General features: G+C 44.6%; 1 protein-coding gene across 3 annotated transcripts in view; it reads left to right on the top strand.

Moving 5' to 3' along the window:
• UXS1 (UDP-glucuronate decarboxylase 1) overlaps positions 1-25,598 on the top strand; it is a 106,613-nt gene that overhangs the window by 6,266 nt on the left and 74,749 nt on the right. Inside the window, exons 2-4 of one of the 3 annotated variants that reach the window (XM_024571788.3) lie at positions 21,411-21,438; positions 22,451-22,499; positions 23,605-23,648. The exons of 1 other annotated variant lie outside the window; for it this stretch is intronic. In XM_024571788.3, the coding sequence (XP_024427556.1) occupies positions 21,411-21,438; positions 22,451-22,499; positions 23,605-23,648 (121 nt within the window). Of the gene's footprint in view, positions 1-21,410; positions 21,439-22,435; positions 22,500-23,604; positions 23,649-25,598 lie in introns of all 3 variants that reach the window. One more of the 3 variants, XM_024571787.4, reaches the window with a different exon arrangement.

The raw sequence follows: 25,598 nt of genomic DNA, 5'->3' as shown, positions 1-25,598 counted from the left end.
GTTTTATTTTAAGAATTTCCATACCTATTTTCCGCTTCTATTGAAAGAGCTAGTCAGCAAACACCCAAGCAGTCCTCTGCCTAGATTTACCACTTCTTTTTTCCACATTTGTTTTTCTCACTGTTTTACACTCTTTTTGTTGAAATGTTTGAAGTTGCAGACATAATAATACTTCACTTTTAAATACTTTGATGTAACCTCCTAAAACTGAAGGCATTCTATATAATCTCATCACCATTTTCATTCCCTAAAAATTAACATTGATGTCATCTAATATACAGTCTATATTCTAATTTCCCCCAGTTGTATTGTAAATATCTTTTATAGCCTATTCTGTCTTTATTTCTAAGTCTAGGATCCAGTCAAAGTTTGCACATTGCATCTGACTATATCTCTCTTGTTTCACATGTCATTTACCTTTTTAAAAAAGCCCAGGCCAGTTGTGCTGCAAAACGTCCCACATTCTGGATTTATTTATTTGTCTTCTTATGATTAAAATCACTTAAACATGTTTTATGGTAATGCTTGTTGACTGGCATTACATGAGGGCCTGGAAGGGCCACCACGTCACTCCGTCTGAAGGGCGTGTTTCCCCAGTACGCAGGCCCTGGGGGTGCTTCTTGGAGACCTCAGGAGCACCTGCAGTTCTCCCCGGCGGTGCGTCTAGTGTTCGTGGACAGTCCTTGTCTGGATGAGTTTTTATATTGGGAATTTAGAAATGGTCATTTTCTAATTCTGTAAATCCTTCTCTGTTGACTGGTGTTCTTCTGAAAAGAAAAGAAGAACTTGCCTTCCCTCTTCTTTCACTCTCTGTATTAGTTTCCTGTGGCTGTGGTAACAAAATGCCACAAACTTAGTTTTAATGCCACAAACTAAGTGGCATTAAAAGGAGAAATCTCTCACAGTTCCAGAGGCCAGATGTCTGAAATCAAGGTGCTCACAGGGCCATTCTCCTTCCTCAGGCTCCACTGAGGCTCCCAATGTTTCGGCTGTGGGTACATCATTTCAGTCTCTGCCTCTGTGGGTCACATTGTGTCTTCTTCTGTCACATCTCCCCTTCATCCCTTATAAGGACACTTGTCACTGGATTTAGGGCCCAACTGGATAATCTAGGATAGTCATTTTCAACCAATGTGCTGCAAGGATTTTTAAAACATGAGATACCTAACTAGTCAGGGGCTCTGATCTTTTTTCCCTTAAATTGTCCATAAAAAAAATGAAAACAGCTGACATAATAATAGCTGTATGGTGTGAATGAATCAGAATTATACCTATATTTTTGTCAGATCTGCAAAAAACATATTTTTTGATGTGCCACAGAATTTCAGTAATTAGTTACACCTGCAGAGACTTTTTTTCCAAGTAAGGTCATAGTCACAGGTCTAGGAATCAGAATTGAGTGGCCATCGATCAGTATACCCCTCCCCCCTTTTTTTTTAAATCACTTGGGAGTTTTAGTCTTTGAGGACTTCTTTTGATCTCCAGATGCTTCAGGCTCATCTTGTTCTTTCCATGCCCCAAATCTAGAATCCACCATTTGTCCAAGGAGCCGTGCTTCCTTTCCGTGCAGAACGCTGTGTGAGAATCAGGTCTGAGCATCAGTGTGCCCTTTGCTCTGTTGAGGGGCCATATCTTCCAGCTCTTTCAGCGACAGAGCCAGGAAATGAAAATACTTTTTCCAATCATGAATTTATGCTGATACCCCAATTTAAATCTTAACACAACAGCTTTCTTCCTTACCTTTTCTCATCCTATGGTGCTAATTCCTTTTCCTCACAATGAAAATCTTGTTTCTAACAGCAGAAAAGACCCATGTATTCTATGCTACCATACAGACAAAACAGTTTCAGAATTACTGTATCGATAACAACAATCTGAAGAAAATTTGGTATTTCTTTGTATTTTTTTTGTCCTTAGAATATATCCCACTAAGGATGTGCAGTTTAAAGTGTTGTGTTCAAAAGCTGCTTGAAATAATTTTTTTCTATGCCTTATACCAGTTAGGTTCATTTTTTCCGTTTGTGTTCAATTTCAGGATTTGCTTTTTTCTTTCTGATTGTTACAGTGTGTCAGCCATTTATAGGCACACCTCATTTTGTTGGCTTCTCTTTCTTGTGCTTCAGAGATGTTTGGTTTTTTACGAACTGGAGGCAAGACCCTCCAGCAGCCGCAAAGATTACAGCTCATTTAATTGTGATACTCATTTTACTCCGGTGGCCCGGAGCCAAACCTGCAATATCTACGAGGTGTCAAAAGTTAAAGTGTATTAAAGTTAATCAGACTGTAATCTCTAGTTTCTCCACTCTGCTCCTTTTTTTATTGACCTGTTTTTATCAATTCTTGGTTTCTTTTAGCAAATATAGGCATTAGTTTGTGTGTATAGTGCATATACAATTTTTTTCCTTTTTACCCCAAAGGTAGCATACTGTCTAGACCATTTTGCCCCCTTTTCTTCTTTCCTGCTCTCAGTATTTCCTGGAAAGCACTTCACATCAGTGTATAGAGATCACCTTTGTTCTGTTCTACAGCTGTGTAATATTCCCGTGCATGTGCGCACTGTGGTTTATTTGACCAGCCTCCCATGGAAGGCATTTAAGTTCCTTGAAATATTTTGCTATTACAAATAGTGCAGCAGTGGGTAAGCTGTGCAGGTGCTCCCACCAGCAATGCAGAACAGCTGTTTCCTCTCTGCTGCTCAGCAGACTGAACTGACAAATGTCAGACTTTTTACCACTCTGAAAAATGCTGTCTCCTTGCTTTAACATGTGCTTGTTTTATTGAATGTCCTTAAGCTTTTTTCCAAACGTTTATGGACTGTTATTTTGTCTTTTTCTGAGAACTGTTCATGTTTTTGCCCATTTTTGATTGAGTTTTTCATCTTCTTTTCCCCTTATTTTTAAGAGTGCTTTATATATTGAGGATGTTAACTGCCCTTTGTGAAATAAGTTGCAACTATTTGCTCATGCCTGGTCTGGTATACAGGAAAAATGTCTTTGGTCTTTGTCCCCTGTTCCTGGCACAGAATTTTTAAAACTTGGGATGGGAACAGCTTTGTTAATTCATAAGAACCCCATTTTGGTCATACCTGAGCTTATGCCAATGAAGTGACTTAGGGTGGGGCCCCTGGATAGCCTCAGGATGGGGCTGATCACCAGAAAGACCAAACTTGTGCTTAAGCGGGTTGGCACTTTCTGCCCACCCAGGGACCTTCTGGAAGAGGGTTGGGGTGTGAGAGGGCTGGATATTGAGAATTATGAACGCTGGAACAATGAGATTTTGTTGAGCTTCCTAGTTGGTAAATATGTAGTGGTGCTGTGAGGGTGGTGCACCTGGAGAGGGTGTTACTGGTGTTAGGGTTTTTGGGTTCCCCAAGGTAGAGATCGAGGGGAAACCCCTGAGAAATTTTCAGACAGACTTTATGAAGCTTATGCTTGAGCACAAGGGAGGCAGCACAGAGGAAAGGACGTTCCTCTGAACTGACTCAGGGGCTGGCTCTGCTTGGCTGCTCGTATAAGCTGGGGACAAAGTGGGCTTGTGCGAAAAGGCAGGCTTTTGGAAAAAGAGCTTTCGGAATTTTCCATTTCAGGCTTGGGTGACTTCCTTTTCCAGCCCTGTTGCCGGGTACCTACATAGGTGCCTGAGCTGTGGGGGCAAGATGGCTGACTGCTCATTACCACCACCCTGGGAAGGTGGGACAGCTGTCACACCCTGGTCAACTGCACATGTGGGTCAGTAGTTTAGGCAGGCAGTTAGAAGGGGACAGAATCACTACCTCTGCGATTTTGAGTAGGGAGTGGAGGGCTGAGTTCCTTCTGAGCTCCTGCTCTTAACTTGGCTTCCTGGTGCTAGTTCCTGTGCTGTCTCAAGGGCATGGAAGCCCCAGTCCCTTCCCCATACGTTGCCCTATGCATCTCTTCCATTTGGCTGTTCCTGAGTTACAGCCTTTACAATAAACCAGTGTTGTAATGAAACTGTTTTCCTAGCAAATTGTTGAGCCCAAGGAGGGAGTGGTGGAAATCCCTGATGTATAGCTGGTTTGTCAGAAGCATAGGAGTCCCCGAGACTGTGGTTGGAGGCAGTCTTGTGGGACTGAGCCCTTAACCTATAGGGTATGTCTGAACTGGATTGAATTGTTGATACCCAGTTGGTGTCTAGAGAGTTGGAGAGGTTGGTTGTTGGTGTGGAAAAGCCCACACATTTGGTGTCAGAAGTGTTCTGAGACTAGAAACAGATCTTAGGACTTGGGAATTTTTATCTGCAACAGGTTTCCTATTTCCCCATGTAGTTTTAAAGAAACTGGTCAAAATATTCAATGAGAGAAATAAGACCAGTGAGTGTGAAGGAATGGGGAGGCCCTCAGGCCTGGGAGTTGGTATTCAGAGGATGGATAGGGTTTGGACAGTGGAGGTGAAGGCAGAGGTGCCAGCATGACCATAAGCATGGAGGTGACGGGGTGCAAGGAGCAGGATTCTTCGGGTCCTTAAAGGCAGAGCTTGAAGACTGCCCTGATGTAAACTTTATTCAGTGAGATGAGTAAACATTTGATGAGAATAACTTTGGATAAGTCGTCTAACTTTGCTGTTCCATTTTTTTCACTTATAAAATAAAAATACTGTGTTCTCATACCTTGCAGGTAGTGATACTTTTAAAAAAAATGCTATGAGGAATTAAAAGAATTTCTTTAAATAGGTGATAGCTTCAGTTGACGAATCTCCAGGGAAAAAAGATGTTTCCAGGTGTGAGTGTCGTAAAAGTAACCTGCGATGGAGGGACTGTTCTCAGGCAGGAAGGGCAGTAGAGGTGGGTGCTTCTCAGAAGATTGACTAAGGTTTTTTTTTTTTTTAATCCCCCCTTCATTTAGAAGAGCAAGGTCTAAATATCAAGTTAATTATCAGTTTCTTTGACTTCTTTTTTTTTTTTAAAGATTTTATTTATTTAATTTCAGACAGGGGAAGGGAGGGAGCAAGAGAGGGAGAGAAACATCACTGTGTGGTTGCCTCTTGTGCGCCCCCTACAGGGGACCTGGCCTGTAACCCAGACAAGTGCCCTAACTGGGAATTGAACTATTGACCTTCTGGTTCCCAGGCTGACACTCAATCCACTGAGCCACACCAGCCAGGGCAGTTTTTTTGACTTCTTGATTTAGCTTCTTATTGCTGTAACCAAAGTAAATAAGTAAAGCAACAACAGAAAATACTTGAACCCCTTCATATTAGTCTTTTTCAGAATGAGTCTGAATTTCCTAGAAAATGAAAAACATTTTATGTTTTTAATCCTTACCCAAGGATATGTTCATTGGTTTTAGAGAGGGAGAGAGAGAAACATTGATTGGTTTGCTCCTGTACGCTCCCAGACCAGGATCGAACCTGCAACCTAGGTATATGCTTTGACTGGAAATCGAGCCCACAACCTTTTAAGAGGATGGGATGATGCTCCAATCAACTGAGCCACCCAGCCAGGGTGAAAAATTTTTTTTAGTGTGGTGAGATTTGGGGATTTTATTCTTAGTATATTTGAACACTTTTATAGTATTTTCAGAAAACAAAACATGCAGGTTCTAAATTGGGATTCGGTGGACATGTCAGATGACTCTGATGTGGCTAATGGGGAGACAGTTTGGTGTGCCCAGGTCAGCTTGTCTGTCTTAAAGACTCCACAGCCCCAGTACCCCAGATTGGGTGGTTGGAAGGCTCATGCTTCAGGCTCAGCAGTGGCACCCTATCTAGGCCAGGGTGTTGAGTCTGCAGGGCCCTGTTTTTCCGGGTTGGAGTGTTTTGCGTCTGCACCTGCTACAACACCTGCACCCGTCACAGGCACCTGCATACCTGCCTGCCTCACAGGCCAGGTCCTACCCTGCTGCTCTCCCCGCAACGCCCCTCCCATAGCTGACCACCCAGGCTCCCCCAGAGGCCTCCCAAGGCACTGGTCCCTCCCACTCCCAACCCTCTTGCCCACTCACACTCACTTTTCCCCGTCTTACACTCCCACCTGCTCCTTCTCATACCCCATCTCACCTGTAACCCATACCCTCTTCCCCCTCCTTTCCACTCACTTCCTCTCCCTCACTTTCTCTTGCTCTCACACTATCTTTGTAGGAACCCCCCCTCCATTTGATTCCTCTCTTGCTCCCCACCTGCTCCTGTACCTCACACTACGATCTCCTCCCCTTTCCCCTCTTTCCCTCCCATCCCCTCCTTATGCACACACATCCCACACTCTACCTCCCCCTTCCCCCTCACTTCCCTCTCTTGTGCACACCCTCTCTGCACTTGCCCTCTCACTCTCATCCCCCACATGCCCTGTGTCCTTGTACTCTCCTGGACTCTGCCATCCTTGGTAAAAGCCGTGGATAGAAGGCTGGCATTTTGCAGACCTGACTTACAGTCAGCCATTGCACGTGGTTCTGTCTCTGTGGGTGGGCACGCCACCAGTGCACCCACTGCCCCGTCACTTACGTGGCATGCCGTGGATAGGTCTCTTGGCCTTAGGTGAGCACACTTTCCATGCCAGTGGGCACTGCCGTTTGGAGATGGCCTTTCTAGATCCCTCCCACACTGCCTTTCCCGCTCTACCTCTTTAAACATGAAATGAAAAGGTGGACTTAAAACATCGTTAATATTTTAAAGCCCCCAGTTAAAAATTAAAAAATAATTGGAAATAGGAAAAAATGTGTTCAATATGAAAAAACTAGATAATGAAGTGCAGAGAAGATAAAATCACAATCCTCATAATTGTAGCACATTAAAATTGTAGCACATTTCTGTATGCCTTCCCGTACAGAAATAGTGACGTCTCTTCCGTTAGTGAGATCTTTCTTTTTGGCTCTTAGTCATGTTTTATAATTTCTTCCACATAGGTTTTGTACATTTTTTGTGAAGTTCATTTCTATGAAGTTTCTTTTTAGCATTCTTAATAAAGATCCAATAGCAAATATATTACGAACAAAACACTTTTCAACAGCATGCTGCAAGATTAGCCCCAAAGTTGTATTCTGTTTTTAAAAAGTTTTTCCTTTGCCTTTTGCATGAATCCTTATATGTACACATTTTTTCTCATCCTGTTTTTAATCATGATGTTCTACTTTCCAAAGAAAGGTAATATAACATTTCCTTTTATGTCCTAGCTTCACATTCCGGGTTTGGTTACATAGTGGCCTCTCTCTCCACTTAGAAGTTGTGAATAAACTGATGAACAAAACAGAAACAGAGGTGTGGATGCGTGGAACTGATTGACAGGTGTCAAAGGCAGGGAGAATGATGGGGATTGGATGAAAGCAGGTGAAGGGATTGGCCAAAGAACATATATGCACAACACAGACACAGACAACAGTGTGGGACTATTGGAGGGAAGGGGGGCGGTGGAGATGGGTGGAAGCGGGCAAAGGGGGGGGGGAATTGGGAGATCTGTAATAATGTCAACAATAAATTAATTAAAAAAACAAAAAAGAATGGAAGTTGTGGTGAGGAGCCTGGATTTACTTTTTCTTCTTAGCTAGGGTTATTTTTTGTTTTTAAACTTTTTTTTCCTGGCTTGCTTTGCCTTAGGCATTCTAAAAAATAGGTTCACCCACCATTGTCAAACTGAGTCTGTGGTGTTCATGGAAGTAGCTGAAAAGGAAGTGTTTGCAGGGGAGCTGTGGCTGTTGGCAGTTCCCAGCAAATTCATTGACTGGGCAGCAGCAAATGTTTGGGTGGCCTGCTCTGTGTTGGGGCTGGAAGCGCACTGCCTCCACCTCCTGCTCACAGCGGGTGTCAGGGTCCCTGTGTCTGCACAGTGAGGCCTGAGCTGCGGTGGTTAGTCCCTGGTTTCATCACTCCTCTGGGCAGCAGTCCTCCTGGATGCTGGGAGGGTCTGGGAATGCATTTGGTTGCTCTTTTTCTTTCATAATTCTGTTCTTCATTTGAAAACTAGGAGATGCGTTCATTTATTTGACAGAGAATATCCCCATATTTTCTTAGATTGAGTTTCTATGTGTTTAAGTGAAAAAATACAAAAGAACTTATATAGCAACTTTTTCTACTGTATCAGAGTGGCATCACTTGATATTTGTGAAATTGCAGGGGGGGAGGAGGAGGGAAGGGAGAAAGGAGAGTGCTCCTCTTGTCATTTGTATTTGTCTCTAGTACAATAACCTGAAGACTAAAAGTGCCTGTTTGCATGCTAGATCTCAAGAGTTCTCTGGCATTTTTCTCTCTCTTTGGCTCCAAATTGATCCTGTTGTTCAGTGTTTCAGATTAAGAGCCTTTTGAATGTTTACTTATTAAATAGTAACACTGTGCACTAGAATCTTGAGAATATCTTTGAGTGTAACCTGTTTACAAATTTATTGGTGTCCTGCTGGGAGGAGATAGGCATGATTTTCTCAGGTGAAGATTTGAGGACAGAATGTCTCTTAATTCCATCTGTAAGACACAGTCTCATAATCGTTATTTGCATAAGGCAGATCACACAGGTAGCTTGCTTTCCATAGGATTGTTACCTCTGAGTATGTACTGAGTTGAGTGGAAGAACCTGGAAACCAATGCATTTGGTGGTTAAGGGTAGTTTTCAGTTTGGATAATGAAATGCAAGGGTTATTGATATTTTATGTCTTTTGGAGGCTTAGTTGTAATTCATAATTTCAACATCCAAACAATATGGAAGCATTTGGAAGCTCCCTCTCCCGTCTCTTCCCCTTTCTTGCTAATCATGTTTCCCTTCCCATCGGTTGCTGGTGGCTGCTGGTCTGTAGGTATGAGTCATCTAGGTACTGTAGTTTCCTTTGCATTATGGGTTTATAAGTATTATATATTTTGGCTCTTTTAAAATGTAAGTGGTTTTATACCATTGATTGTTCTGTGATTCGCTTTCTTCATATGTGGAGGTAGTCTTTGAATGCGGAGATCTACCTCATTCATCTGACTGGTTGCAGGGGACTCGGTGGTGGGTGGTTTTCATTTCATGTCCAGGTGAGAGGCAGGCTCTGCCTGGCTGAGGGCCTCCAGTGGGAGAGTGTTTTTCCTTCGGACTGTTGTTCTTACCGCTTCCTTGAGTAAGAGTGAAACTCCTTAAGGATATAACTCAGTATTTAGAATTTTAAAGCTTTACTTTAAAGACCATCTTGGGTTCCCAAGGTCAGTTGTGGGGAAGTTTTATTATGATTTGCATTCTGTGGCCATGTTTATCTTGCAGAGGAGATACAGGGAAAGTGGGACGGGGATCCTGATCTCGGTGTGGAGAGACAGAAGCAGGTGCAGGCTGTGCAGTGATACTGAGGGTCAGACAGGGCATCTGAGGGAGAGCAAGGCCCGTGCAGGTGACAGAACAGAGCTAGCTGACTGCGAGAGGTAAGGAGGGGAAGGACCTCTGTGCAAAGGGAGAGCCAGGGCCAGGGTTTGAAGATGGAGCATGGGAGGTGCACTCAGACATCAGGGGAGGTTCAGTTTTGGGAGGCAGGGAAGACCATGGGGGGCAGTGAGTCATGGGAGATGAGGCTGAAGGAACAGCAGGAAGTGTCCCTGGGGTGTCCTGTGCAGGAGCATGGGTGGGGGAGCACTGGGATTGTCCTGCATGTGGAGAGGTCACTCCCCCTGGGCCCGGTGCCTGGTGCCTGGGAGGGAGCACTAGACACCCTTAAGAGGAGAGGAAATTGGCTACCATGATGAGGCCAGGGCTTTGCTCTGCGGAGCACATGGAACACAGAATCCCTGCTCCTAAATGTGCCCAGTTCATCTCATCGGAACCCAGCACTGAGCAAGACTTGTATCAGCACTGCCGTGCATGCTTTCCATTGGAGATGGGGCCCTGCATGATCAGCTGGTGGTTATTTAATAATCAGGCAGCGCAGATAGGATGTAAGAAGCCCCACGGCATTCAGTGGGTTGTGAAGGCTGGAGAGGGATGGGTGTGCTCAGCACTGTGCTGCCTGGTTACTGCAGGTGATGGAGGAGTAGAAGCAGGTGGGATGGGGTTGGGGTAGGGGAGAGGGTACCCTATGGGACTTATGTATGCGTGAGTAAGTAAGCCATAAAATGTTTTAAAACACCAAACAAACATAAGTAGTTAGAAATTAGCAAATTTCCTTAAAAAGAAAAAATCTCTGGATCAAAGAGAAATTCAAAGATGAAGTTTTAAATTATATATGTATACACACACTGTTTAACCTCATCCTTTTACATTTTCTGCCTTTGTTTTATAATGAACATAATACAATGGTTCATGCACATACATGTGGGGTACATGCACAAGATTTTTTGATAATTTGAGTGGGCCATCAAATTAGTTTGGAGAACTTAGAAATCTTGATCAAGAAAATGACTAGGACGGCAGCTTCTAGGACAAATCATCAGTGGGGAGGGAGTAATGCCACGTGGAGATGGCGGCCATGGGAGGACAGGGGTGGGGGTTGTTGGGTCATGTAGTGGCTAGAGCCTGGACTAGGGGCTGGCCGGGGGATGGAGGACGGGCACTGAAGGGACACATTGAAGGAAGAATCAAAGTGGTCTGTCAGCTGCCTGGGAAGGAAGGGGAGGGTAGCACAGAGAGAAAGGGGAAGTCTACAATGGTGCCTCCTAGAGGGAGTGTGCAGAGAGGGCTTATTTTGATATTGTTTTAAGTCTGTTGTTTTAACAAAACATGGCGTGTTTTAGGAGGATTGGAAAATGGGAGAAGAACAAAGGTGGTCTGTGTATGCAGAGGATCTCACTCAGGTGGTAGATGAATCTGCCTCACCTGTAGCACTTGTGAAAACCCAAAGGGCTGGCCCCCCCCCCCCCCCCCCCCCCCCGCCCCCGAGATTTTGCAGGAGCCCTGGTGGGGCGTGAGAATCTGCATATGCTACAAGTTCCCAGGTGCTGCCACCAACACTACTCCAGGGCACGCTTCGTGCCGCTGTGGTCAGAACAACCATCTGTCCTGTCTACCTATGGGGGTCCCTGAGGAAGGGAGTTTCTCTTACCCAGGCTTTGAAAACAGAGTGGTGGGTGTTTTTGAGATGGTAGCTGAGTAAATAGTTGAGGATTCTTCTGGGCTTTTCCAACTCACTGGTTTCGGGGCTTTAGTAGGTCCGGAGCTCTGCAGGCCGTGGTGCTGACCTCCCTGGACTGCACAGAACAAAATGGGCGTCCTCACAGACCTCAAGACTGTATGTCAGGCTTTCTTCCTGCAAGTCGTAAACATTAAAATAATACGAAACTATAGAAAGGTTATACCTCATGTCTTTCCGACTTTCTTCTGTGAATAAGTACACATGCATGTGTTTTAAACATGCACAGTTTTAAAAAGAAAAGATTGATTATATGACATGTGTTCTTTTGAGTTCCCTTCTCACTTAATGTTGGACATTTTTACATGTAAAGACTTTTTTGAAAGGACCAGTTATCATCTACAAATTCCACAGTTCCTTGCATTTTTAAAAAGGAACATCTTGGGACAGAAAATTTTCCCGTGGGAATGGTGGTGTGATTTTATTAGGTAAACCTGTGAGACAGTGTGAGTCACTTAAAAGTTCTATAGCTGAAGTGTGAGACCTGTCAGGGGACTGCAGGGCAGGGAGTTGAAAGGACTGCTGTCCTGTCTGCTTCTGGGGCTCATCCCTGGGGTCTGGCTTTGGGGAGGGCCTGGAGCAGGGCCGGTGTCGCAGGGAGGTACAAGAAGCTGGTGCCCCGTTACTGGAACCTGCTCAGGCACCCCAGATCACCTGTTTCTCTGGGACACTTCTCATCTTGCATCACCACTGAGGACAAACACAGGCCTGCCTGACGGGGCTTCTTCAGGTTAGGGAGCAGGCAGGGATTCTCCTTCAGTGACAGCTACTCTTTGGTGGATCGTGCCGCCTGCCCTTGGGCACCTCATTCTTGTAATGGGAACCGGAGACCAGAGCTTCCTCCTTCTGCAATTCTCCCTTTCTTACTTGAATATATTAAAAACAATAATATCTTTTAATTTGACCTTTCTGATTCATTTAAACAGTAATAGTGCTTTTTTTTATTATTAGAATAATGCTTTTCTTACTATTAGAATAGTGCATATTCTTACCTGCTTTGAAAACCTTTTCAGTTGTACTACCTAAAAGTTTATCCAGATGAGTCAAATACTTGCTCTGTTACAGTTTTAGAATTGTCAGTATTCATTGGAGGTACGCAAGGGTGCATCTTTCCTAGGGTGTTGAACATTTTGTCCAGGTGGAGGCAGGTAGCCTTGGGTGGTTGGGGTGGTAGGATTTCCCCAAGAACTCGACCCATCCTTTTTACTCAGGCGGCACGGCTGTGCCCTTGGTGGGAGGAGGGCGCACATGCGCTTCGTAGGGAACACACTGGCTGGGGAGGAATCTAGCCTTGTGTCCTGGGTTGATTCGAGGGCTGCCACCGGAACATCTGAACATGAGTGCATTAAAAGGGGAAGGATGTACCTGACAGTGTTTTGGTTTTGGTTAAGTCTTGGTGCTTAACCAAGTACTTCAAAACTTGGTAGTGTAAAACAGCAAGCATTTTATAGTGCTTATGGGTTGTTTGGGTCAGGAATTTGAAGTGAGGGTGACTGCTCTCTGTTTTGTGACGTGTAGGACTTTCAGTTGGGATCCTTCAGGTGGGCCTGGAGGATCCACTCCAGGTGGCTTCTCCATGGCAAGTCTGGCTCCTGAGAATGGGCTGGGCTAGGACCAGCTACTGGAGTGCCTGCAGGTCACCTTTCCAGCCTCAAGGTGGTCAGACTTCCACAGCAGCCCAAGGTTCCAAGAGCCAGTGTCTTGGCAACAATGAGGTAGAGGTGCCTGCTGTTTTATGATCAGCTCCAAAGGTCACAGAATGCCACTTCTGCTCTCCCCTATGGTGACAGTCACAAGTCCTCCAGATTCAAGGAGGACACAGAGGCCCCATCTCTTCACGGGAGGCATGTTGAAGATTTTTCGGACAGGTTCGAAAAGTACCACCATAGAGGGTCTGCCTTTTGTGTAAAAGCACAGTGACACTGCAGTTTGCCGTGAGCATTTGGCGGACGCACCAGTCATAGCTTAGACGAAGCGTTTTGTTTTAGTTACACACTCAGAAGATCTCGAGAGGAACAATAAACAGTCACAGCAGAATGAGTGTAGCAACGTCACACTTTAGTGTTACTGGACCTTTCAAGGGGCCCTGTGTTTGCTCAGGGTTTCTGTTTTGAACACTTTTCTAAGTGAAAGTGTTCTTGACCCGAGCGAGTGGAAGGTGGGATTTGCTCTTTGCTCTCCTGAAATGGGGAGCATCTTCAGTATTCAAATAGGCTTTTCGTTGCTGCCCCCACCCCAAGGGTTTCCTGAGGTTAATGTTGCTTAGTTTGAGTTTGAACACATGTCACACACTGGGAGTCTGAGGGGAGGGGATTAGTTTACAGGATAAGTTTGAAAAAAAAACCCAACCAAGATGCCTTTTTTCTTTGGAGGTGGTGATGACTTTGGAGCCCTGGAGAGGTCACACAGGGCTTGAAATTAGGCCTCACATTTGCAAATGTTGGCCTGGGTGACCCTGAGCAAGTCACATGATATTCCTCTTGGCTGCCGTCTTTGGCTGTGAAATGGAGGTAATACCATGGCCTTGTGATTAGAAACAGTGAGGATGAGAGGCCCACGCGGAAAGACTGGCATTGCTGCACCTCCTGGACCCGTGGCTTGGCCTGGTCGTGAGATTCCCCCAGGGCCGTGGCCTCTGCCCAGCTGGATGCAGCAGTCAGCACCCTGTGTTAATGAACCTTCCCCATGCCAGCCTCAGCGGTCCCCTCCCTGCATCTCTGGCTAGTGCTGGCTTTCCCAGGCCTCTGTTTCCACTAGCCTGTTAGACATCTTTCACCTTCATCACTGTAGGATGCCTCAAACCCAGGACATGCTTTTCCCAGTCCATTGTTTCTCCCCAGCCATCCTCCATCTCTGGTGTTCTTATCTCCTGACATGATCCTTGTCACCACCCCACACTCTCATCTCACCTTGATGTACCACCCATCTCCAGGACCTGCCATTTCTGTCCTCTGCATTCTTGACGTCAACCCAGCTTCTCCCTTGCCCATTTGCCCTTTCTTCCTGTTGTGCTGAAACACAGGCTGCCAGTTATCACACTCTGAACACTTGCTGGTGTCCATTAACTAGGTGTCTTAGAATGCTACAAAAGGCAAAACGATGGTATTAATATTTGACTCATTAACGGAATCCCCTGGGGAGATGGTAAGAAAACCTTCTTCACCCCACTTGACCCTCTGGGCTCCTGCTCCCCTCTCTCTCCGTTCCCTCCCCAGGGCCCCTCTGCTGGCCTTGCCCTCCCCCACTCTTTCCTTCTAAGAGCACTTTCTTCGCCCAGGAGATGTCGCTCCCCATCCTCACAGTTCAGACCTGCCTCCTTCTCTCTGCTCCTCAGGACTAGGTTTACTCCCCTGATATGTGTCATGTATGGTGGCTTGTGGCTGCTTTCCTGTCAAGAACAAGGGGATTGTACCCAGTCATTCTGGTAACTCTGAGCAGGGAGATACTGACCCTGGCCAAATCCAGCCCACCCTCGAGCTAAGATAGTTGTAACAATTTTTGAATAGTTGAAGAAAAGCCAAAAAAAAAAAATACTGTTTCATAACGTGAAGTTCGAATTTCAGTGTCCTTGAATAAGTTGTGGGAGCACAGCCATGTGTTTCCGAATTATCTGGGGAAGCTCCACAGTGGCGGAGCTGGACTTGCTTCAGGCATCACATGGCCCGCAAAGCCCAAAATATTTAGGATCTGTTCCTTTATAGGAAATGCCTGCTGACTCTCTGTCCTAGAGCAGCAATTCCCAATCATTTGGGAGAGCATTTCTCTTCCTTCTTTCCTTCCTTCTTTCCTTCCTTCCTTCCTTCCTTCCTTCCTTCCTTCCTTCCTTCCTTCTTCCCTCCCTCCCTCCCTTCCTGCCTTCCTTCCTTCCTTCCTTTCTTTCATCAAATATTTAATAAGTGCATATTACATGCATGCATATCAGTGCCACAGATAATGGCATTGAACAAAACAGAAAATCTTTGCCATTTGGAGCCCACATTTTGTTGGAGGGGATCAGACAATAGATACGATTCACAGATGAATTGATACATAGATATGTTAGCTGGTGATAAGTGCTGTGAAGAAAAAGAAAGTAGGTTAAGTGTGGGTAGGGAGGCAGAGAGGGTGATGGTGGTGGTGGGTTTATTATGATGGATTGTCAAAAGAGCTCTTTGATGGGGCAACTTTAGAGTTGAGACACGAATGGACTGAGAGAAGGGGGCAGTGAGGAGGCATTTGGGAGAAGGGCAGAGGCCCTGAAGCAGAAACAGGCTTGGCAAACCGGAGAAATTACATGGCACCAGAGTGGCTTGTGCCCGGACTGTGAGAACACAGAGGTGGGTAACAGGTCAGGGTGTGGCTGTTGTTAGGTCTGAGTCGCTCAAGGAACCAGACAGATGCAGTGAGCTAGGAGCAGGGTTTATTAGCAGGGAATAAGAGGGGAAAGTGGATCCAACCTAGGGAGGCTGGGACTTGCAGGGGAAAGTAGAGAAAGTGGAGCCAACCAAGGGAGGTTGGGGAGCCAACCAGGGAGGTTAAGACTCTTTTGATTGTTCTTAGGGCAGGGTTTTTAAGTGCAAAAACCCACGAAGGGTAACTGGCTGGGGTGTCAGAGTCTGATTGGCTAGAGCTGGTTGCTGGGTGCCATTTCTGCTGACCCAAAGGTTCTTGATACATCTTCTCAGGCTCAAGTTAAAGCTGCATCCTGTTATGCTGGATCTGCTGACCCCAGACCCCAATCTTAGGTGGGCATCTGTTTGTCCTGGGTAGGGTCAACAGGTAGTTTCCCAGGCAGGCATTTTCCCAGGCTATAGTTTCCCACGGTACATTTTTCCCGCCTGGTGGTTTTCCATTCCTCCTAGGCCTACCTAGGTCTGTCAGCTGTGACTGGTCACCAGATTCTTCCAGGTCAGAGCCACCTGGGACATTTAAAAAATACAGATGCCTTGGCCCCTGTCCTGAGATTCTGAGTGAGGAGGTCTGAAGACCACATAAGCCTCGTAGGGTCTGGGAAGCCTGGATTTTATCATTCGAGACTGGGGAGTGCAGACCCCCACTGCTCCACCCTGAGCCCATTCTTGTCATTGTTAGCTCCTGAGGGCCTTTTAAAGCTAAAGGGCACTGTGGAATGGGAGCTTTTGCTGTAAGTCATCACAGGTAGCTTGGCTGTAAGCAGTGACTCAATAAATAAATGTTTCCATTTTTGAAAAAAGACCTGCATTTACATTAGTGCCTGCCCGCTGTTCCCACCGTGGGAGTGTGTCATTTCTATCTCTGGACCGTCCTGAAGGGCCTGAAGAACTGGAGTCTCTGTGATCTGGGTAAGATCCCGAGTGTCCTACTGGTGGCCAGTGTTCCACCTTTTCCTGCACGTGGGCTCAAGCTGTTTCTTCCCTGTAGGCCCAGGTGAACCCGTATGGTTTCTTGTCACCTGGGCCTCGCCTCCTCTGGGACCATTCTTTTCTGGCCCACTGCTCTTGGGGTCCTCCCTGTACATCACGTGCACATTGCTTACCTGACGCATGAAGTTCTGTGTGCAGGATCATACCCCTCTGTGCCGCTGTAGGCACCCTCTGTGCATCCAGCTTTACTGGATGGCTGGCTGGTGGATGAGTGAGGAAGGATTTCAGGAAATTTGAAAAAAGAAGACAAGTCCTAAGTCCTCCATGATTTGTGTTGTCAAGCACTAACATCTTTACGCCAAGATGGTGAGCCCCTGGCGTGCTTGCCTGCAGGCATGCCTTACGTACTGTGGTAGTGGATGTGAGCTCATGCAGAGAGGCGGGAGAGTGGGTTCCTTAATTCACAGTTCTTCTGTGCTTAGGGCAAAAGTGCATGTGCTTTCCAGGTGAAAGCCGTGATCAGAATGCCCAATAAAAACATGCTAAAGCACATTGTAGCCATTTCACTTGTACATATGGGAAATAAAAATGGTTTGTCTGACCTAGTAGTAACAGTACTTAAAATAGGGCGGTAGGAGTGCACTTTCTTTGTTGCCTAGTATAATAGGAGAACTCGGTCCCCATTCTAAAACTAATATGCCTCCTAAAATTCCAAGCTGTTATGGGGTACAAATTGGTGGGTCTTCATCTGTTCGAAGTGTTGGTAGTCTTTGGAGGATTTTTGAAGGTTATGGACCAGGGCTTTGCCTGGAGTTTCAAGGATCCTCTCCTCGTCCGCCCAGCTCTCCACTTCTGAAACTCATCCGTGAATCCACTGAGACCCATGGACATCAGTCTGAGAGGAATTGTGTTCTAAAAGGATTTGTCTCAAGTAGTAGCTGATTAATATTTAAGAAACTAAGACTAATATAGACAAAAGTGTTGAGTTAGCCCTTTAATTTTTTCTTTGTTGGAAAAGGACACTCATTTTTAATCATACCTTTAAAATGAGTCAATTTCTTGCCCTACATGAAAATTTCTATGTAATAGATTTTCTTGATCAAGGTTTCCCAGCATAGCACGAAGTCTGGACACAGACATAACGAGAGATGTAGAACCGGCAAGCCTCAGTTTGCATACAGTGTATTTTTAAAGTTTATATTAAAGTTAGAATAATTAAAGTTATCTTGAAAGCTATGTAAGGGAATTTGGTTTTAAGCCCTCTGTTGATAATGCTGAATTATTATCTTTTTCCTTTTATACTTTTCTTTCTTTTTCTTTTTTTAATTAATTTATTTTTATTCAGTTACAATTGTCTGCATGCTTTTCTTAATATTTAGTGCTTGTATTATATATAATAGATTAAATTTAGCTTAATTTAGTTTCAATATTTATTGAGTGCATCTATCAGCAGTTCATTTTTTAAAAAAATATATTTATTGATTATGCTATTACAGTTGTCCCATTTCCCCCCCCCCCCACTCCATCCTGCCCACCCCCCTCCCTCCCACATTCCCCCCCTATAGTTCATGTCCATGGGTCATACTTATAAGTTCTTTGGCTTCTACATTTCCTACACTATTCTTACCCTCCCCCTGTCTATTTTCCACCTATCATCTATGCTACTTATTCTCTGTACCTTTACCCCCCTCTCCCCCCCCACTCCCCTATTGACAACCCTCATGTTCTAGTTGTTTGCCTAGTTTGCTCTCGTTTTTGTTTTATGTGTGGCCGTTAATAACTGTGAGTTTGCTGTCATTTTTACTGTTCCTATTTTTGATCTTCTTTTTCTTAGGTAACTCCCTTTAACATTTCATATAATAAGGGCTTGGTGATGATGAACTTCTTTAACTTGACCTTATCTGGGAAGCACTTTATCTTCCCTTCCATTCTAAGTGATAGCTTTGCTGGATACAGTAATCTTGGATGTAGGTCCTTGCGTTTAATCTTGGGTAATGTAATTATGATGTGCCTTGGTGTGTTCCTCCTTGGGTCCAGCTTCTTTGGGACTCTCTGAGCTTCCTGCACTTCCTGGAAGTCTATTTCCTTTGCCAGACTGGGGAAGTTCTCCTTCATTATTTGTTCAAATAAGTTTTCAATTTTTTGTTCTTCCTCTTCTCCTTCTGGCACCCCTATAATTCGGATGTTGGAACGTTTCAAGGTGTCCTGGAGGTTCCTAAGCCTCTCCTCATTTTTCCAAGTTCTTGTTTCTTCATTCTTTTCTGGTTGGATGTCTCTTTCTTCCTTCTGGTCCACACCATTGATTTGAGTCCCAGTTTCCTTCGCATCACTATTGGTTCCCTGTACATTTTCCTTTGTTTCTCTTAGCATAGGCTTCATTTTTTCATCTGGTTTTTGAACAAATTCAACCAAGTCTGTGAGCATCTTGATAACCAGTGTTTTGAACTGTGCATCCGATAGGTTGGCCATCTCTTCCTCGCTTAGCTGTATTTTTTCTGGAGCTTTGAAGTGTTCTGTCATTTGGGCCATTTTGTTTTTTTTTTGTCTTGGGGCATCTGTTACTTTAAGGGGCGGAGCCTTAGGTGTTCCCTGGGGCGGGGTAATGCTGGTGGCTGCTCTGTGACGCTGTACGTGGGGGAGGGGCCGAGTGGGAGCAATGGTACCTGCCTCACTCTCCTCCGGCTTTCAATCTTTCACTCCGATACCCACAATCAAACTGGGCCACTCTGGTGCTGGTTCCCGAGTAAGTGGGCCTGTGTACACTCTAGGCCCCTGTGGGTCTCTCCAACAACCTCTCCCATGAGGCTGGGAGTCTCTCCTGCTGCTGCCCCAACGCCCACGGGCGCTTTCAATCAGAGGTTTGAGGCTTTATTTCCCCCCCGTGCTGGAGCCCTGGGTTGCACGGTCTGCTTCGCTCCCTGCCGTTCGTCCGGTTTATCTGTGGGCGAATGTGGTGCCGTGGGGTGCTACCCGCTGCTCTGCCTGCCCTGTTTTCCGCCACTCCGAGTCTGGCCCTCTGGGTTTATCTGTGCAAATGTGGGGCCACAGGGTCTGCTAGTGCTGGGACTGCCTGCCCCGTTCTTCCCACACTCCGCCAGTCTCAGTCCTGCCACAGCCAGGAGTCCTCTCCACCCCGGTGCCCGTCTCCGCCCCTCCTACCAGTCTGCATGAATGTTTATTTTCTGTTTCCTTGGTGTCGGTCTCCCTTGCTGTTAGATTCTCTGTTAGTTCTGGTTGTGTGAGGAGGCGCAGTGTGTCTACCTACGCCACCATCTTGGTTCTCCAGCAGTTCATTTTGAGACACTGTGAGACACATTGCAAAATTTTAAAAGCAACGTTAATTTTAGATAATGTTTAACCTGCAACATTCCAGGCTAGTTTACACAAAACACAGGATCAGGTCTCCTAATTGTGGGAAATCACTTGTGTCTCTGCCTTGAAATGAGTGTGCAGTAATGAGCATCTTTTCCTGCCTTGTCTGTGCTGGGTGCCAATTCCTTTTACTCACCCAAGCAATGCAGGGGGAGCTGTTGAGGGTTTAAAAGGAAGCCAGAGCACTTGACCTAAAAATATTTTGAAGATTAATTGGTAACAACACTTCTGAAGATGAAAAGTACTAAGCAATAGGTAAATGCAAGAAAGTGAAAACATTTCTTGACCTCTATGCACCTGATTTTGGTGCCTGGCCCTCATGTGCTTGGTGTTGCAAATATGAATAAGGAAACACCTGACCTGCAGGAAGACCAACTGTAAACTTCCAGTTAAAAAAGAAGTGGCAACACAGAGGGACTCCAGTGTCCCCTGGAGCAGTGAGGGAGGTTGGGTGTCAGGTGACAATGTGAAGGCATTTCTAGCCTAGGCAGGAGACCACCTGCAGACAGAGCTAAAGGGTTGGGGGTGGTGAGTGGTTTAGGGAAGGTGGAGAGTCTCGGAAAGGGGGCTTCCTAGAAGGGGCGTTTAATTTTAATTTCTCCCACTTCTTGCTCACTTGCCACTTTTATGTGGTTATTTTATTAATCTCTTTTCTGTCATAGTTTCCTACTTTAGTTGAAGAAGGATATGATTTTATGGAATTGACAACATGTCCCTTCTTAACAATGGGGGTTTTTTGCTGGGGGGGTGATTTTGGACTCAGTTCTATTCAGTAAACATTAATTAAAGCCCTATGTACTGGAGGGTAGCAATGAGAAGATGCCTAGGAGTAGCTCTAACCTCAAGGCTTTCCCAAGTTCACAAAATCACCAGCCCTGCGATGGGAGGGTGTTTGTTATTTGCTCTCTTTCTTTCCCTTGCACCTAGAAGCACCTGCGAGTACCTGGCCATTTGGAGGAGTTTAGCACTTGGGGAGTGACCACACAGGGCCGAGTGTGTACGAAACCTTAGGACCACTCATTCGTGCTGAGGGTTTCTGTATGACGTAATCCCCTGTTCAGTAACTTGAAGTGGTCGCTCATGGTCCAGTATTATGTTTTCAAACTCATCCGTGGTGAAATTTTGCTGTTGCAGCCCAGGGATTTATGGACATTTACTGAATGCCATCTGTAGACATGATAACCTGTAATCCAGGAGGCAGACCAGCAGACAAGACCCTGCAATGTAAGGGAGACAGGATAGGTGCTGAGGAAGGACGGATGGACTTCTGGTTGAAGGTCAGCCACAACGTCAGGCCATTTTTTAACTTCTCTGGTTTTGGTTTCATCAACACTAAAGTGTTAAGTGGCTGGACTGAACCCTCGGATCTCTTTCAGTCACACAGGTCTTGGATCCTTGTCACTGGCTCTTCCTCAAACAACGGTTGGGGACATACTGTCAATCAAAACACGTGCAAAATTGAATGCCACACCTTGAAAGAGGTGTTCCAAAATTAGCGGGTATATAGGATCATTTTCACTTATTTCCTTTAGTAGGACTTAATATTTTTAAAATGTGCATTTTATTTTCTTCATGAGCTATAATTTAGTTTTCTTAGTGAATTTTAAAACATTGGTTAAAAATTAAATTTGTATTCAATTGAAATCCTTCAATATCGTGAACTTAAATATTGACTTTTTCTTCTTTCCTTACAGCTGTGTGGGGCAACTTCGTTAATATGAGGTATTTATTTTTAATAATTTGGATATTGTAGTTGGGTTTTATAGATACATTTCAGTTGTTACATATACACCATTGGTGTCCTGGGTTAATTAAATTCAGTTTTAAAAATGAAACTGAATATTTTGCTGTTCACACATCTGGGCTGTGTCTTGTCTTCCGTGGATATTCCCGAGGAACGCAGCTGGTCCCTGGCCCCACGTGGATGCTGAGACCACCTGTCTGTCTCGAGGAATCTCTGGCCTGACTGTGCATTATTTGTGTTGCCTAGTAGGGCAGGAGGGACAGTCAAAAAAGTGAAATCCTTGTGTTAATGTTCACCAAAAAAGTCAGCAAGGTTTAATTTAAAGACACATTTGCTCCACTTTGTTCTTCTTGGCAGTATTGTACAACTAAAAGAATAGCAATCAAGATTGTGGTGATTGGATTGAATTTGCAAGTTTCACGCTGCTGCACAGGGCTGTAAGGGAAAAGGGTTGTGGTGCCCGCACCAGGCTTTTCAATTTGGGTTGCTTTTGCAAGGCAGGGAGGGCCTCCTTGAGCTGATTCCTGCCACCAGGGCTTGTGCGTGTCTCCTGACAAAGGCTTCTGTGTGGCTAGGTGGAGTGTTCAGGTCCCTTTTAAAGGAGCTCTGTTTTTTTACTTGAAAAATCTCCATTTATATTAAATCCCCAGGAAAGCCTGGCAGTCAGACTTGTACTCCTGTAGACACGCCTCCTGCTTTGAAATCCCACGCTGGGTGTAATGTGAAAGTGAGATTATTTTAATTTAATAGAAATAACGCTAAGGCAGTAGGGAGCGTATGACATGGGTCTAGGAGATTTCCTCTCCCTGGTAGTCTTTATTTTCCTCTAGTGCACCCCTGTCCAGAGGGAAGTGGCACACGGGACTGATGTTTGAAAGGAGAGGGAGGTCTGCAGCCTTTGGTTTGTGTTGTGGAAATTTGTTAAGAAATAACTCTTGAGGTCATAAAGCCTTTCAATCGATCTCAGTTTTGTAGCTTTCTACTCAACAGGTCTATCCAGGAAAATGGTGAACTGAAAATTGAAAGGAAGATTGAAGAGGTTAGTCTCTTCCATATTTTGCTTCTGTTTTTTTCTATATATTATATTTATCTACTTCAGCTCCTTTGCTTGTGCTGGTATCTTTATTTTAGCAGCTTGATGCTGATCTATGATTCTGAGACCATCTCTCAAACAACGATCCCTTATTTAATGGGAGACTTAATATATGTTATGTGTAGATGTGGCTCTGTGTCAGCCTTCGTCTGTTTATAAAGGTGTGCTCTATTAAAACAAGTTCTACCTTTATGGCAAAATGAGTTTAAACTTCTTTGTGCCTTTTTGGGTGAGCCTTCCCAGAATTTCTTAGAGAAAGGGAAGTGATTACCTGTACCAGGGGTGAAGGCAAGCACCAGCATCCTCTCACCTGAGCAGATGCTGAAAGGAAAAAGGCCCAACTCATATGCTAGGAGTGAGAACATGAAGAGTGTCCGTAGGCACCGATGGGGAAATCACAGCTACATTCCTGAAAGCTAGCTCCTCTGGTTGGTAATACACCTTCTATTTTAAAATAACTACTTAGGTTTTAGTCAAAGAAATGTAGATATGGATGGACTGTTGTAACATGGCCTGGGAGGGGATGAGGAGTTCCTCATTTTGAGTTGAAGCCAGCTGCTGGATTCCTGGGAAAGCCCTTGGGTGTTTGCCCTTGTCGTTCTGCCCACTCTCGCAGTATCAACACACACGGAAGGGGAATGACCCGGCCTGTCATTTCCGTGCTGGAGTAATGTGCAGAAACAAGATGTTAAGTCTTTGTGGGCAGCAGTTAGGGGGTTTTAGTTTCTGAAAAGACACCAGTGGTGTTGAGCTGCCTATTTTTATGAGCCTGAACGAAAGTTGATATTGTTCATAGTAAGATAGGGAAGTAAAAAGTTTGATTTTTTCAGACTTATGCATCTATGGAGTAACAGTTCCACTGTTCTATTTATCATTTCAAATCTAGAATTGTGATGAAATAGTATAACTTAATTTCAAACTGGAAGTGAATCGCAGGGGAATGAAAGTTGGTTTTGCCTTTTGTCGTGCCTATCTGGAACATCGGAGTGGGGTGAAGGTGGTGGAGGGCTGTGTTTTTGCTTTAAAACTGATATTGATTGTTTTGTTTTAGATTGTTGAACCACTTAGAGAGAAAATAAGAGATTTGGAAAAAAGGTATGTATACTTTTTGTTTTGCATAAATGCTTGTATCTTAGTTATTAACTTTAGGAGGTTAATGTCTTATGCAAGTTCATCCCGTGAGTAATCAGTTCTGTGAAAGGTGTAAGGCACCGTCAAGATGAGAACTTTCCTGTGACAAGGTAAGTTTCTGCTATAAAATGTGGGTGCAGTGTTTTTAAAATTTTTTTCTTTTGCCATTAAGAACTATTTCTTTTTTAAATCATTTTTTTTTCAATTACAGCTGACGTACATTATTGTCTTAGTTTCAGATGTACACGCCAGTGATTAGACATTATATAACTTACTAAGTGGTTCTCCTGAAAAATCTCACACCCATCTGAAACCATACATAGTTATTAGACTATTACTGACTATATTCCCTGTGCTGACCTTTACCTCCTCATGGCTGACGATTCTGTAACAACCAATTTGTACTTCCTACTCCCTTCACCTTTTTCACCCATCTCCCCAATCCTCACTCCCACCTTACAACCATCAAAATGTTCTCTGTATCTATGATTTGTGTTCTGCTTGTTTATTTTTTTATTCAGTTGTTTGTAGATATCTATTTATTGCTATTTTATTTTCCTTATTTTTTTAATCTTTTTCCTTCTTAAAGAAGACTCGTTAACATTTCATATAATACGGGTTTGGTGATGATGAACTCTATTCGCTTTTTGTTGTCTGGGAAGCACTTTATCTGTCCTTCGATCCTAAATGACAGCTTTGCTGTGTAGAGTAATCTTGGCTGTGGGTCCTTTCACACTTTGAATATTTCTTGCCAATCCCTTCTGGCTTGAAGTGTTTCTGTTCAGCAATCAACTGGAAGTCTTGTTGGAGCTGCCTTGTAGGTAACTACTGCTTTTGCTGCTTTTAAGATTGTCTCTTTGTCTTTAACCTTTGGCATTTTAATTATGATGTGTCTTGGAGTGGGCCTCTTTGGGTTCATCTTGTTTGGGACTCTTCTGTGCTTCCTGGACATGTATGTCTATTTCCTTCACCAGGTTGGAGAAATTTTCTATCATTATTTTTTCCAATAGGTTTTCTGTTTCTTGCTTCTCTCTCTTCTTCCCTCACCCGCCCTGATGTGAATGCCAGTACTCTTCAAGTTGTCCCAGAGTCTTTTCACACTATCCTTGTTATTTTAGATTCTTTTTTCTTTTTGCTGTTCTGATTGGGTGTATTTCTGCTTCCTTATATTCCAAATCACTTTTTGATTCTTGGCTTCATCTTCTCTACAATTGATTTCCTATAAATTATTCTTCATTTCAGTTAGTGTAGCCTTCATTTCTAACTGCTTCTTTTTTATGGATTCCATGCCCTTCTTTCTGCTGTTGAAGTTCTCTATGTTTATCTACTCTTCCTGTAAGTTTGTTGAGCATCCTTATTACCAGTGTTTTGAACTCTGTATCTAGGAGATTGCTTGTCTCCATTTTGTTTAGTTCCTTTTCTGGAAGTTTGTTCTGTCTTTCACTTGGAACATGTTTTTTTCTCTCTCTATTTTGGTAGCCTCCCTGTGTTTGTTTCTATGTATTAGGTAGAGCTGTTATGTCTCCCAGGCTTGGTAGAGTGACCCTATGTAGTAGATGTTCTGTAGGGTCCAATGGCACAGATTCCTGTTAACTTGACCAAGCTGGGCACTCCAGGTGTGCTGTCACCTCCTGCCCCCCACCCCCATGTGGGCTGTGTGCATTATTCTCTTGTAGTTGAACCTAGATTGCTGTTGGCTTGCCAGTGGGAGGGATTTAACCCCAGGCTCTTCTGCTGCAAGGCCTGGCTGGGACCTCCGTGAAGGATCAGCTGTGCAAGGACCCACCCCACAGAGCAGGACTTACTTCAGCAGGGCTCTGGTGCCCCCTGAGTCTGTCCTTGAGTGTGTCACTTGTGGAGGTGGTTGGGTGGTGCTCCTATGTGGTCTGTAGCTGTCTACTGGGTTCACTGGCT

The sequence above is a fragment of the Desmodus rotundus genome, chromosome 5 (genome assembly GCF_022682495.2).
Source record: "Desmodus rotundus isolate HL8 chromosome 5, HLdesRot8A.1, whole genome shotgun sequence".
NCBI lineage: Eukaryota > Metazoa > Chordata > Mammalia > Chiroptera > Phyllostomidae > Desmodus > Desmodus rotundus.
The sequence above is the reverse complement of the archived record's forward strand: the minus strand, read 5'-3'. Positions and strand labels throughout refer to the sequence as shown.